At 43.8% G+C, this 14,782-nt stretch overlaps 1 protein-coding gene across 4 annotated transcripts in view; it reads left to right on the top strand.

Moving 5' to 3' along the window:
* The first annotated feature begins 2,265 nt into the window (after positions 1-2,265).
* The window catches only part of UGP2 (UDP-glucose pyrophosphorylase 2), a 38,593-nt gene continuing 26,076 nt past the window's right edge, over positions 2,266-14,782 (top strand). The window contains exons 1-2 of one of the 4 annotated variants that reach the window (XM_075925592.1): positions 2,266-2,627; positions 13,429-13,556. In XM_075925592.1, the coding sequence (XP_075781707.1) occupies positions 13,443-13,556 (114 nt within the window). In that variant the 5' untranslated portion in view covers positions 2,266-2,627; positions 13,429-13,442. Of the gene's footprint in view, positions 2,628-2,713; positions 2,863-3,442; positions 4,004-4,251; positions 4,300-13,428; positions 13,557-14,782 lie in introns of those variants that run through there. The other 3 variants (XM_075925591.1, XM_006114075.4, XM_075925593.1) reach the window with 3 other exon arrangements.

Below are 14,782 nucleotides of genomic sequence, written 5' to 3'. Positions count from 1 at the left end.
AAAAATAAAAATAAATATTTTTCTTTTTTTTCTTTTCATTAATTCTAACCCAATTATATTATATAAACCACTCAGTAACTGACACTTTAAAGATTTAACCATTTTGAGTTGTACAGGGTATTTCTGGTCAGCACTATAAACAATTACATTTTAAGTTGCAACTGTCTTCTTTCCAAAGGAACTGGTGTTTGGGAAGCAATGAAAATCTTTATTCCTTGTCACTGAATTAAGTATGTTTTTGAGTTGTAACCCTTTTGCATTGGGTTATCCATTTGTGTAAACATTTAGAACTTTGCTTTTCACGTGTTTTCTTTCACAAATTGGGTAATACATTTGTTTCTGACAAAGTTTTGAAGCTATTTTGTGTTCTGTCAAGATGATGGCTAGCCTGAGTTACTTTCAGCATAACAACAAAGGAGTTTTTATTAATTGTAACTTTGAAAAGCTATACTCACTAGCAACAGAAACGGGAAGAGTCAAGAGAATTTGAAGAGAAATGAAGATATTGGGAAAGCTATTCTTGAGTCTGTGTTCAGAAAGAAACTTCAGTACATTTTGAGGGTGGTAAGACATTTTAGAAGTTGTCTTTAGTTCAATTCACAAATCTATTATCTGTTGAATTACCATGTTGTAATGCTGACTAGCTCCAAGCAATATTTTAATATCTGTTTTGAAATCTTATTTTGTAAACTGTGCACATTGTTGAGGACACAGAGAAAAATTATGAATTTGCAATGTCACAGGACAATAGAACATGTAGCTCTCTACCTATTTACTTCTGGTGAGTAAAGTATATGCAATGACATCATAGTAACATAAATCTGGTAAATTTTAATTTATTTCAATGTTCACTTCAACTATTTAAAAAATATTACACAGAAGGCCAAAATTTCCATTATTATTAAACAGTAGTGCAATCAGACCAGAAAGGAATGTATACATTTGTATTTATTAACATTAGTAGTCAGGTGTCAAAAATCAGGGCTTTACTATTATTTTAACAGTAATTATCTAGGAGAAATAAACAATCTTAATCTTACAAGTACTTGTGGGTCTCCTTGGGTGTGTCTAGACTACAGGGTTTTGTCGACAAAAGCGGACTTTTGTTGACAAAACTATACCTGCATCTACACTACCGCCAAGTTCTGTCGACATAACGCCGGCAGTTTTATCGATGGTGATAAACCTCATTCTACAAGGAATAACGCCTTTTGTCGACAGAGTTCCGTCGACAGAAGGCGTTATTGCATCTACACTGTCCTTTCCATCTACACTCTCATGTCGACAAAGCGGCTTGCTTTGTTGACAGAACTGGCTATAGTCTAGACACTCTTTGTTGACAGAAGCTTTGTCGACAGTATCTGTTGACAAAGGCTCTGTCCACAAAAGCCTGTAATCTAGACGGACCCCTTTTGCCCTCTTGTTTAAGCCGCTTACCAAATATTTCAAGTCCAACACGATGGATTCTTCACGGGCACAGCGTTTTTGAGACCACAGCAGAATAGCTGTGGAGGGTTGCAGGCCACTAAGCAGTGAGCAACACTGACTCAGCCGTGTGCCTGGCCAACACCTGGGCTGTGTCTACACTGGCAAATTATTCCGGAAAATCAGCCGCTTTTCCGGAAAAACTTGCCAGCTGTCTACACTGGCCGCTTGAATTTCCGGAAAATCACTGACGATCTACTGTAAAATCATCAGTGCTTTTCCGGAAAAACTATGCTGCTCCCGTTCGGGCAAAAGTCTTTTTCCGGAAAACTGTTCCGGAAAAGGGCCAGTGTAGACAGCAAAGTAGTGTTTTCCGCAAAAAAGCCCCGATCGCGAAAATGACGATGGGGGCTTTTTTGCGGAAAAGCGCGTCTAGATTGGCACGGACGCTTTTCCGCAAAAAGTGCTTTTCCGGAAAAGCATCCTGCCAATCTAGACGCGCTTTTCCGAAAATGCTTTAATGGAAAACTTTTCCATTAAAAGCATTTCTGGAAAAACATGCCAGTGTAGAGGTAGCCCTGGGTTACTGGACAGGACTGAACCGCCTGACCTGCTGCAGGCAGCCCCCTTTTGAAGCAAGGCTGATCTGTAAGCGAGAGGCCTGTGGTAGGGTTGGGCGCTGACTGCAGCCCTCCCCTGGGTCAGGAGCCCACGTGCGTCCTGATCCGTGACGCCCCCCTCGCCACGCGCGCAACAGTTAGGAGGCGTCCACGTGCTGCCGGCCCGCCGGGGTTTTGCCCTTCAGGGGGCAGGCGGCGGAGACGCGCCCAACGGGCTCTTGGCGCGCGCGCGCGCGCGCCAGCCTGCCACACGAGCGGCTGCTAAGGGCAGCGCGCGCGCCGCGGCGACACCCGAGCGGCTGCCCGGCACGACGCGCGCTACCACCCCGCTCCCAACGGCGCACGCGCGCGCACGGATTGGCGGCCGGCTCTCTGCGGGGCCGGGCGGAGGAGGGGGCGGTACTTCCGCTTGGCAGCGCGCCCGCCACAGGCCGGCGTAAAGGGGGGGGGCGGGTGCGGGACGCGTCCCCTCCCCTCTCTAGCTCCGGTACCGCTGCTGAGCTGGGGGCGAGAACCGGCCTCTTGTGCAATACACCCCTCAGGGAGCCGCCGTAGGCTGAACCTTAGCCCCGCCCCGGCTAGGTGGGTATCTCGGCTGGCTTCGGGGCTGCTGCTGCTGCTACCCCCGCCCCGGTCACTATGAGGGGCGGTGGCTCGCCCGGTGGGGGTGGAAGCGGGGGCCGGCCGACACATGAAGTAACTGGCGGGAGGAGGTCCGGTCCCGCCTGTCCTGGAGGGGCAGACGCCTCACGGAGCGTGACCCCGACTCCCCGCTGCCTCCCGTCGCCCCGCAAGCCGAGCTGTGTCCGGGGGGGAGGTACTGCCTGGCTGGAGCAGGGGCGGGGGTGCGGGTTAAGACGGGCCAGGGCTCGCTCCCGCACAGCTGGCGGGGGATGCAGCTGCCCCTTCACCCCGCACACACACACACGCGCACACACACACTCTGCTTTCTCCCCCGGAGCTAGTTCAGGGGCCCAGCCCTGCCTCCCACTGCCCCTCGCCCAGGAAGCTGGCACGAGGGGGGCTGGGTCGGGTGCGGGCACAGCTGAGGACACGCTCTACTCGGGGCTGGCCAAGCCAAGTGTGCGAGCTACGGAGGTTCCTTTACCCCCTCCGCTCTGGGGGTGGCTTAGAGGGAGACTCAGCCTCCTCCTCTCCCTGTCCTTCAGGGCAAAGGAAAGGCCCGGCCCAGCCTCTACGCGCTCCGATTTCACTGGAGCTATGGGGTGGGGAGGAGCCATAGACTCTTCAGCCAGTAGCAGCCCCACACAGCAGCAGCATATGAGGGTGTGGGGAAATGCGGGGAATTCGGCCAGTAACTGGAAGGAGCTTTCCCGCAAACCTGGGGTGGGGGTAGGAGCCTTGGTTTAGTAGGAGGGGGGGGGGGCTCTTTGGCAGAAGCAGCTGCTGCTGTTTACTGGGGGTTTCCTGGGGAACCTGCTGTTGGAAAGAGGCTGGTAGTGAGTTCCCAGGGGGAGAGGATTGGGAAACCAACAGCGGCCGCCCATCCCTGCTGCAGTCCTGCCCTTGTGGGGCGGGAGGGGCGGGTTGGTGAAACAGAGGTTTTTAGATCCGCCCCTCCCATTGATAAAATTTAAATTCTTGTGCGTTTACCTTTAACCAGTTTTTTCAGGAGACTCATTTGTATCGAGGGACAAATGTAGGAAGGAGGAGATGGGAGGAATCGAGAGGAAGAAATAGCTCCACCAATTAAATATTTCTTTTTGTGTGTGGGTGGCTTCTCTGGTGGATTTTTCTTCCGTCAAGGAAGTGATTATACCTTTTACATGATTGATACTATAGAACTGGCTAACTAAACCAGGCTGGAAAACGTCTACTACACAAGGGGGCGACAAGGGAAAAATTGCCTCTCCTGGCGTTTGTTTAATTTTGGTAAATTCTCTCTATATAAAAAGAAAATATTTTATTAAAGAACGGGAAAATGTCATTTGCAAAAGGTAAGTGGATGTGCTTTTATTTTTCAGAGCGGCTTCAGCTTTGCATGTTGGCTGAATGATTTTTGTCAATAGCTTTCTGTAGTCTATGGCAGTATTCTTGGTGGGCGGTTGTAGGCGTCAGTTTGATCGGTTGCAGTTACACTTTGCAAAATTGTGGTTGTTGATATGATTGCTAAATTTGACGACCGGGCCCTGCCATTCTGCTCTGGTTGGGTTCACTTATCTCTGTGTGTTTCTTTTTCGTTTTACTGCAGCGACAGTCAAACCAGGTTGAGGCAGTTGCCGCTGTATCTATAGTGAGTAACAGACGAGAGATCGCAATGCTCAAACATCTCCCCTTCATTGATTTAAGAAGGGAGGAGGGGTTGTATGCCTGATTTCCCATTTGGGAGGTTCGGGTATGCTTTGGCAGTCTCCTTCCTCTGTGTGTGTACGTGGTCTGAGTATCAGAGTCATTTATTGCAAAACAAGGGACTAGACCACAAGAGGTCATTTTGGGAGGTGAAATTATTTTGTATTCCTGTGTTGTTTTTCCTCCTTTGAACAGATTCTTAAGATTTTTTGAAGATAAAAATAGCATGTCTGTGCTTTCTGTACATACTAACTACATTTAAGCCTGACAACAAAGTAACCCTCTCAATAGTAAGGGTAGTAGTGGTAAATAACTTGACCTTCTGGGTATGTGTAAAAATGAGTTGTACAGAAGACTAAGTAACAATTAGGCTTTTAAAAGAAGTCTTATTAACTCTGCATGTGTGTCTAGGCATTGGGAAACACTTGCTATGTAAATGGATCTACTATTTGCAGTCACCCTGTGATACCTGAGCAGAATGTGATGACTTTAAGGAGGAAATTTTATCCATTTTCCTCAAGTTAACTGTCCAAGAATTATTGAGATAAGCCACTTTTCACTACAAATAAACTACAAAACATCTTTTTTAGAAGTGCCCTTTAAAAATACAATTGGCATTTCTCAGCCATCTACCAAAAAAAAGTGGTATCATTTATAAAACTAACAACTTTAGCAACCTCTACAAGACTATAACCAAGTTTGCCAAATTTTAAGCAAATACTTTGAGTCTTAGCAAATTCTTTTTTAAAAAGTATTTAAATATTTTTCTGCTGTTTAAATCAATATTAAAACATTTGGAAACTTAGTCTGCACTGCTAATGTCAAATGTTATTTTTCATTGACAATATCAGTATTAGGCTTAGAAATCCATTTCTGTCTAATTTAAAATCTAAACTGGCTATGTGTTAATAGAAAAATTGCTTCTTTGCTTGTAAACTTAAGAGTGCTAGCCTAAGCAGAATGGCTTTGCAATTTTATAATGGATGAAATGTCAGCTTGCAGCCTCAAAACGCACATTATTTTTAGCAATATAAAAAAAGAAAATCAAAGATGATTTGAAGAGTGGTGGATATGAATACTTCTAAAAAAGTAGAATAAACTAATACAAGTTACTTTTATAACGTTCATTCTTTAACATGCTAAAGTCTCATCATGAGAGATAACAGTGTGTTCTGAACTCCAGAAGGTTGTCTCCTGGGACGTTGTGTATATATACCAAGTTTAAAGCCACTGTAAACATTCTCTTTTAGATGAATTGTGAACTTTTAAAACTAAACAAATTGGCACTAGTGAAAGACTTTCCAATTTAAAGAGTAGTTAGTGTTGAGATTAGACTGAAATTTTAGTCCAACTAGTTCCTTAAGTGAGTCTGTCTTTATTCTGACTTGTTGGTGAGGTAGTAATACCTGTTTACAATTTTTGCCTAATTAATCAATATGGTTTAGGAAAGTATGAATGTATAAATTTCTTTGTAGCATGCGCAAGGTTTCCTGGCAGTTAAAATAACTGTTAGTATGTGTAATTAAGATCTCAGTAAGTCAATCTTCAAAACTTAATATTTTATGGAATTTGAATCCTTTATTGAGGCACTTTTTGGTACTAGTGATGTGAACTGTTAACCAGTAACCTGGTAAGTATCACTCTTAACAGGTGATGCTTACTGGGTAGGAGCAGCCCTCTCACCCACCATGGGTGGAGGGTTGCTCTAGCCCTGCGGGGCTGCTGGCTTCCAGCCCATGCTGGCTTGCAGGCTTGGAGTCTGCAGCCCCGCACAAGGCCAGCCTGCCTGCCCACCCCTGTTAATCAACTTAATGTTTAACTGGTTAACTAATTAAATGGGATTTTACATCCCTGTTTAATACTGCGTCACTCATTTTCCATACTGACCACTTCCTTGAACAGTTATTCATGTTTTAATCTCATGTGTCAATCGGACCTCAGACAACTGTTTAAACACACTATGCTCTCTAAAGTATGCAAATAACTGAGGAAGCAAGAATTCTTTTTCCTCAGTCATATGTCCCAATTACTTATAAACACATGTACTCTTGATAAATTGCTTTTGAAATTATCAGATGCCTTTGTGTGCATTCTCATTTTATGCAGCTATAGTTACTTTTCATTATAGTCCTGAAAAAATTACTTATCTGCTGCTACTAACTGTGTTTAGATAGGCAAGAAAAAAATATTTTTTCTGCCATTGTTATCACTAGAGGCAATAGTTGTGAACCTGATCTTGTAAATTTAACAGTTGCTTATGTTTAGTATTTGATTAGGTTTGCCCATGTCCGGATAGAGACTTAGATATGTAACTTGAATCCTAGGAGTAACCCTGTGATGGTCTAACTGTATATAGTTACATTTGTATGTGTTTTCATGATTAGTAGTCCAGGTTTCTAGAAGTTAAAATCAGAAAGGAACAGTTTGTTATATGCTAAAGAGAATGGATTGTTTTTGTATTGCAGTAGCTCTTATCATGAGTGAGGACTCCGCTGTGCTAAGTGCTGTACAAACTAGGGGTGAAAGCAACTAATCTGTGCTTATCGGATAATCGACTAGTTATTTGACTAGTTCCTCCCCTCCCCCGACTTCCTCTATTAAAGAGAAGCAGCGAGGGAGGGGAAGCAGGAGCTTAAAAGTCAGTTCCCCCCAGCGCTGTCTCTGTGGGGAGATTGGCAAGGGCACAGCAGGGAACTGATGGCGCTTCCACCTTCAGTCCTTTGCTGGCTATGTGCTCCCCATCGTGCTTCACCTTTTGATATGTAGCAAGAGCCTGCGGGGCTCTTGCTACATTTCAAAGGTAGAGGCGCCCTTATCGACTAATCAAATAGTCAATGCAAATTCCATTGACTATTCAATTAGTTGATTAATCTAAATTGAACATCACTAGTACAAACAGATAAAAAAGACAAGATCATGAAATATGGTAGCAATTAGCGTTAGTAGGTCTCCCTTCCTTCCCACCATGCTCTAGCAACATGAAACGGACGTTCACTGTGTTTATTTTACTTTGCTTTAGGCTGTGGTGTAGCAGACATATGAATGTAATTATCTTTGTGGTAAGGTTTTAGGGGGATAGGAAATTATGGCACACTCCTGCTCACTCTAATTCTATTAGGCTCTTGATTTCTTCCATTGTGACCACATTTTTGTGGATTACAATTAAATATTTAAATCAATAGAACGTGAAGGCTTTCTTTTATTTTGTCACTGTACATTTAAACATTCTTCTTATAATGCTATTATTTTTGATTAAATGACACAGGGAGTAAACTGTTACAGATCATTTGACAGAAAATAAAGGCTTATGACATTTATTCAGCAAAGCATTTAAGCACATATGTAGTCTGAAATAAAGGCAAATATCTTCATCTGAATGAACAATAATTACATATATTTCAATTAAGCAGGTGAACTTATACATCTCTATGCTTCAAATCACAAAATGCACATCACAAAAGGAAAAAAACTTCTTTATACTGCATTAAATGTGTATGCATAGCTTTAAAAAGATTTCACTTGTTGACACAAGTCTGAACCTTCATTTATAGTTTGAAATGGAATGAAATTAAAATTCATTTAATTATTTAGCTTCTACAGCCTCTCTCCGATTTACGAACTGGTTACGAATGAAGCAATTGGTCGTAACTCGGTTTGTTCGTAAGTCGAACCCCATAGAATTACATGCGACCGCGCTGTTCGTAAGCGCGGATCACATTCGTAACTCGGGATCCGTCATTTACGACAGCTTTGGTCGTAACTGCGAACGGTGGTAAGTCGACCATTCACATCTCAGGGACCGGCTGTAACTTTGACTTTTTAGGACTCCTTGCCTATTCACTTGTAATTTCGTACCAGACTTATTTGAGTTAGATCCAGTTTTGGACCTACATGTATTTATTTATCTTTTCAACAAATAGCGCATCATGGCCCTTTTTCATTTTGACATGAATATTAATAGGCCAAATTTTTAAAATAACTTTTCCACTTCCATAACTTTTTATGTTAAAAGATATAATAATTTTGGACCATTTTTGGACTATGTCTGCACTTAACTCCTTCTGGCCAATCAAATGGAACTCCCCTCTCCCACTCCCCCAAAACTCTACCACACATTACAATTCTAATGTTCTAATGTGGATAAGGTGAGCAAGGTACTTATTTGTTCCTTGACTAAAGTCTGGGGTTTACCTTTGACCAGCTGACATGCTGAAATTACAATCTCTGTCATCTACATTATAATTTTAATATGCTTTTTAAATAAATGTAGTGAATGTGAATATGAGGCCCTCCAAATAGTGATTTTTTTGTCTGCTTAAAGTTTAGAATGGGGAAGGGCAAAATAGGGCCTGCAGATTGGATTGGGCTTGCCATGAGACTCTGGGCTGCCAAATGCCCTATGTGCTGCTCAAAGTGGCTGGCTACTAGGGACAGTATGTGTATTTCTGTATAGCATGTGCACCTTGTAGCCTCCTAGTGACTGAAAACCTATCAATAGGAGCTGTCAGGGCCGTGCTTGCGGTGCAGGAAGTGTGTGAAGTCCCCCTGTCCCTGGGGGCACATGGTGTAGACTCAAAGCTGTGGACACTTGTGTGCTGCATGTGGGACCATGGAGGCAGGAAGTCTGCCTGAGGGTCCAACTGGGCTGCTGGCTGGGAGCCACGTACCATGGTGTACCTGGCACCCTGTTTGTTTCCCCCCCTCAACTCCCTTCCTCAGGTCACAACCCAAACCCTCTGTACACCTTCTTTCATCCCTGCCCCGGTCACAACTCCCTCCCATACCCTGTACCCCCTCCTAATCCCTTCCCCAGGTCAGAATTAGGGCTGGAGTGGTCCCCCCGTCACAGACAGCAGGGCTGGAGTAGGGATGTAAGTGACTAGTCGAGTAGTCAACTACACGATAAATCTAGGTGCTGGGAGGAGCTGGCTTAAAAGCCAGGTCCCCCCAGTACCATCTCTGTGGGAAAAGGAGGTAGGGAAAGGCAGAGGCTCAGTAGGGTACCATGTGTGAGCTGGGACTCAGCTGTCCTGGCTTGCGCCCAGTCCTCCCTCGCCTCTGCTTTTTAAATGTAGTAAGAGCCACCCGGTTCTTACTACATTTAAAAGGCAAAGGCACAGCAGGGTTAACTTCTGAGGTCAGCTAATCCTGCTGAGGCTCTGCAGTTTCCTTCCTTCTCGACTAATCAAGTAGTCGATGGAAATACCATTGATTACTCGATTAGCTGATTAAATGCAAGTTAACATCCTTAGACTAGAGCAGCCCCCTCCCCTGTGAGGTGGTGGTGGTTGTTGGGGCTGCTTCAGCCCCTACCAGCTAACTATTAGAGGTGAGGCTTAACAGTTAACCATTGACATCCCTGTCCTCTCTTGCACCCCAGTTCTGTATTCCAAGCTCCCTTGTGCACCCAACCTCCGTCCCAGATTCTGTACCACCTCCATTAATATAGAGAAGTGCAGCTCTTGACCATTTACCAAATCCTTGGAGTGTCCCCTCATTAAAATTACTGTCCATCCCTGGTTTAGAATGAAGAAAGGCTGTGTTGTCAGAACATTGCTAATCTCCACTTTTCATAGGTCACACATGCATAAAGCAACAGGCTAATTTCTCAGCAAAAGTGTAATAGCTTAGTACTTTAGAGAGGTCTCAGTCTATAAGAGTAGTTACATTTTAGTAATAAAATTACAAAACACTGGTTAATGACAGATAAATCAATCACAAAATATAAATTTTATTCTCTTGCGTGCAAAGTCATAATACTCAGTTCCTTGCAATGGGGTCTTCCATTCACTGTGATTAGCAAGATTTTCCAACATAAATGGCAGGTTGGATCAGTTAATATGCTTTTTAAAAACATAGTATTTCACAATACCATACTCTGTTTCAGATAATTTGTTAATTGCATTATTTCTTCTGATATGGGATCCTGATTTTATGGATTGGGCCCTAAAGTTGTTGCTGTATTTGGGCACATATGTTACAACTTGTATCAAAAACTACAAGCATTGGAGCTGCTTAAACTTCTGTAAAGGAACTTGATAAATCAACTCAGGCTGCAAATGGAAAAAAACACTTTCATTTGTTTTTAAAAAAGTTATTAACTGATAGATAATTCTTTTATTGTAGGAGTAAATACCAGAATTTCACTTACAAAAAGAGCTGCATGTTCATTTGAAAATTATTAAAAAGGGAAAATGTAGTTAACAGATTCTAAAAGGTTATTTATTCTTTTTCCTATAAAATTAAATGTTTGTTTTTAGTTATTTTGAATTGTAGCAGGTGATCGGACTTACATTTGCCTTCTGCTGTACCACATTATTTGCATTGCAGTGCTCTTTTTTCCTACCCTTAAGACAGTGCAGTCAGGAAAATGACTACTGTGAGCTTCCAAGCTGTAATTACACAGTCATTGAATTCTGACAGTTTTTATTAGTATAAATTCACTATTAAAATGAATGTGCTCCTGACTTTATTACAAAAGTATTTAAATGGAATATTTTAATTGAATGTTTACCCTACGTAAACTTTGCTTTTACACATAGCTTCCTCTTTGAATAATCTTAGTACAGTAAACTTCCGATAATCCAGCACCTTTAGGACCCAGGGGGTGCAGGATTATCAGATATGCCGGACTATCAGAAGGGGGGGCTATGAGGGGTCTGGAGTGGGGTGAGAGGGGTCTGGAGTGGGGTGGGAGCGTCCTTTGGCGCTGCGGGACCAACCCGGCAGCACTCCAGCTGCTCTGCCCCAGGCGTCCCCAAGAGCAGCTGGGGTGCTGCCGGGTTGGTCCCGCAGCCCCGAGGGGCAGCGCTACGAGACCAACCCGGCAGCACCCCAGCTGCTCTGCTCCCGGCTTCCCCGATTCAGCTGCTGGTCAGTTTCAGCAGCAGCTGAATGGGGGAAGCCTGTCTGGCTGGGGAAGCCATCAGGAGTCCCGGAGCATTGGATACCAGACTAATGGAGTCTTACTGTATATATCATTCACTTTATTTGAAGCAGATTTTTTCCTCCTGGAACAACAGTTGAGGATGTTTCTAAATCCTGGTTAACATAAGAACATGTATTTAGAAATAGTTTTTCTGTGTTACAGAGAAGTGATTGCTTAAAGAAATCTGCAGAAATTCAATGAAACAAAGTCTTCTGAGCTTACACTCATGTCCAAGCTGCTTGCTTTGGTAACAGTGAAGAGAGAGAAAAAGTGGAAGAAACTATTTTTTGATATACCTTTGGCAGTGCCGCACAGAGCCTGAGCTCAGCTGTGCGGCACTGTCACTTTGAAACGTGGAGGCAACGTTTCGAAGGGGCAGTGCCGCACAGCTGATCCCAAAATCAGCTGTGCAGTGCTGCCCCTTTGAAACACTGCCTCCGCGTTTCACAGCAGCAACACCACACAAAGTTCAGAACGGGCTCCATGCAGAGCTGCCTGCTGCTTTGCGTGCCCCCTCTTCTCCGCCCCCTTGCTGCCTCTATCTGATAGAGGCAGCAAGGGGAGGGGGAATCGACTAGTCAACTTGACTATTCTATATAAGCATTTTCTTATTGGATGGTTGACTAGTCCTTAACATCCTTAGTATCTCCTCTGTCTCCATCTGTACAGTCCCTTCTCTCTCTCTTTCTCTCTCTCTTTCTCTCTCTCTTTCCCCTTCCCCAGTCAGGCTGCTCTTGCTCCCACAGTCTCCCCTCAGCCTTCCCATCATGAATGTCCCCTTTTCCCTGCATGTGACACCCCCCTCAGAGTTTCCCTCCATTGCACACTTGCTCCCATCAGCCCTGCAAGTCTCCCCAGAATCTTCTCAACCTCCCTTCACTGCCTCCCAGCATCTGCCTCCTACCCCTGCCTCACACATCCCTGGTCCCCCTCAGCCCCTGATCTTCCCCTACACCTCTTTAGCCCTCTCCCCCTCAGGGCTGGCTCTCCCCAACCCCACACATGCTGGGAGCTGGCAGCAGCTTTCCTGGGCCCTGGGCAGGGATTGCAGCCGGCTCTGCTGGGAGCAGCCTGGGGCTGGGGCTGGGGCTGGGGCCAAACCCACCCACCAGGGCCAACACTTGTGGCAGGTGAATGGGGGTCTCTCTTATCTGCCCTCCAAGTGCTGCTTGCCCTGAGTCAGGGGCTGGGCCCGGCAAGGGCCAACCAGCCTCAGGATGCTGACCTGAGAGAGGTTTCAGGGAAGCAGCGGAACTGGCCCTGCTAGAGATTCCCCCTTATGACTGCAGTCCAGGATCCAGGGGCCCAGCAACAGCTCTCACTGGGATTGAGGGATCTGGCCCCAGAGCCACTGCAAGCAGTGGCTTCAAGTCGCTTTCTGCTGCAGAGGTGAGCCCAGCCCTTGCTCCCTGAGCCCCTGCCTGCTGCTGCTGGGTCCTAGTGAGCAAACTGACACACGGCAGCCCCTGCCCCAGGGGGCCATCCCATACCTGGGTCTGGCAGCGTTTCCTAAAAGCGGTGTCATGCAGAGAAGCCAGTGCAGCACTGGGCATAGGGAGAAGAGAGAGAGTCCTGGGAAGAGGGGAGAGGGGCAGGTTGTGGGCAGACTGAGCCTTCCTCCAGAGTCCTGCTGAGCCAATCATCAAGACATGGGAGTGGCTTGGCAGTGTGTTGCAGAATGGCAGCCAGTAGGCCATAGAAAGGCAGTAGGGAACCACTGGTCTATTTAACTAGAACATGTTTTTTATTTGTTAAAACAAGTCCGTCTTTATTGTTTTTTAAATTATATTTTATAAATATATCGCTTAAGAACGTCGTGTTTTCTTTGCTATTCTAGTACAAGTTCTCTTCCCAGAAATTTTTATGTAGATCATGGGTCTTTCACAGTTTTATTTAAATTGTTTATCCATGCCTTTTGTTCTCCAAACTATTTGGTGTTTATTTTGGTGTTTATACATAAGAGATTTTTGATGGACAGCTTATTTTTTTTCTGAGTACACGAACATAGCAACAAGAAAATATGGATCACATTTTTTTTAAGCTGTCTAAGGCATTGCTGCTTTTTAGATGCATTAAACGAGCTGGCTGGAGTTTCGCAAGGGTGTGACTTACTCATTATTCAACTTTTCTTATTTTTTAAAAAAGATTTTAGCAAAGCAATGTCTCAAGCTGGTACTCCCCAGTTTCAAGAAGTCATTCGACAAGAACTGGAATATTCAATGAAAGTGGAACTTGATAAAATACTTGAGACTGCACCTCAGAATGAAGTAGAGGTAAGGACTACAAAAGATGTAACTCTCAAAATGTCTCCATATAACTTCTGTTACTTAAATGAATTGTGTGGGGGGAGAGACTGGCAAAAATGCATAATAGAGATGGCACAAAATAGGGAGAGTCCTGCAAATATTCACTTTATAGTTGGTTATCCACATCTGTATTTTTTTCAGATGTGGATACAAATTTTGTATCTAGAACCCTGCACATTTGCAGATATCTTATGGATGCAAACACAAATTTTCTATCTGTACAAGGCTTTAAAAATAGGATGGAAAGAGAGATGATGCTTATTATAACGGTTAGATGTGAAGGACTAGTATTCAGATCTTTTGGCCACTAAGCTAATGGATTATTGAAGTCTTACCTAGAAATGTTAACAAATAAAACTTGTTTCTCCACACCATTTCCCCTCTCCTGTGCCACAATTTGAAATAGCATGTCTCCAACAGACATAAAAATGAGACTGACCCTACTCTATTAAATTTTTAAAGTATGATACATAAACTAACCAATAGTCTAACTTGCTCTATATTGTATGTAAAACTGAAATTTCAAATGAAAGAATTTGTATAATAGTCCACATAAACATATCTCAGATAATAAAATCTTAACTTAGTTTGGAGAATATAATCACTTCTCATACTGCTTGGAAGAGAGTCATCTCCAAAATTGCTGTGAATTTGTTTTAAAACTCAACGGGTGCGTCTAGACTGACAAAAACTTGCCAGCTGTCTACACTGGCTGCTTGATTATGCGCAAGAGCACTGACTTTGTAATGTACAAAAACTGTTGTGCGCAAAAAAGCCCCGATGGCTAAATTGGCGATCAGGGCTTCCTTGTGCAAAATCACGTCTAGACTGGCCACAGATGCTTTTGCGCAAAAGCACTTTTTGTGCAAAAGCATCTGTGCCAATCTAGATGCGCTTTTGCAGAAATACTTTTAACGGAAAAACTTTTCTGTTACAAGTATTTCCGCAAAATCACGCCAGTCTAGACGCAGCCAACTAGTTTGAAAGGAGAACAGATGTAGTAAAGTAACAGTCAAACTGTTGAAATGTTACAAAGTAGTCAAGGCCAAGACCTTTTTATTCAGTGGTTGTTTTAACAATTTGACTGAAACTGAAAATTTTAGCAAGACCCACAAAGTAGCCTATTCTCAAACTTGTGAGGAAGACTTTGATCTTTTCCCCTCTACGTTTTTTGTAATGGATCTTGTATCAAT

The sequence above is a fragment of the Pelodiscus sinensis genome, chromosome 3, assembly GCF_049634645.1.
Source record: "Pelodiscus sinensis isolate JC-2024 chromosome 3, ASM4963464v1, whole genome shotgun sequence".
Taxonomy (NCBI): Eukaryota; Metazoa; Chordata; order Testudines; family Trionychidae; genus Pelodiscus; species Pelodiscus sinensis.
This window is presented reverse-complemented; position numbering and strand designations above follow the sequence as displayed.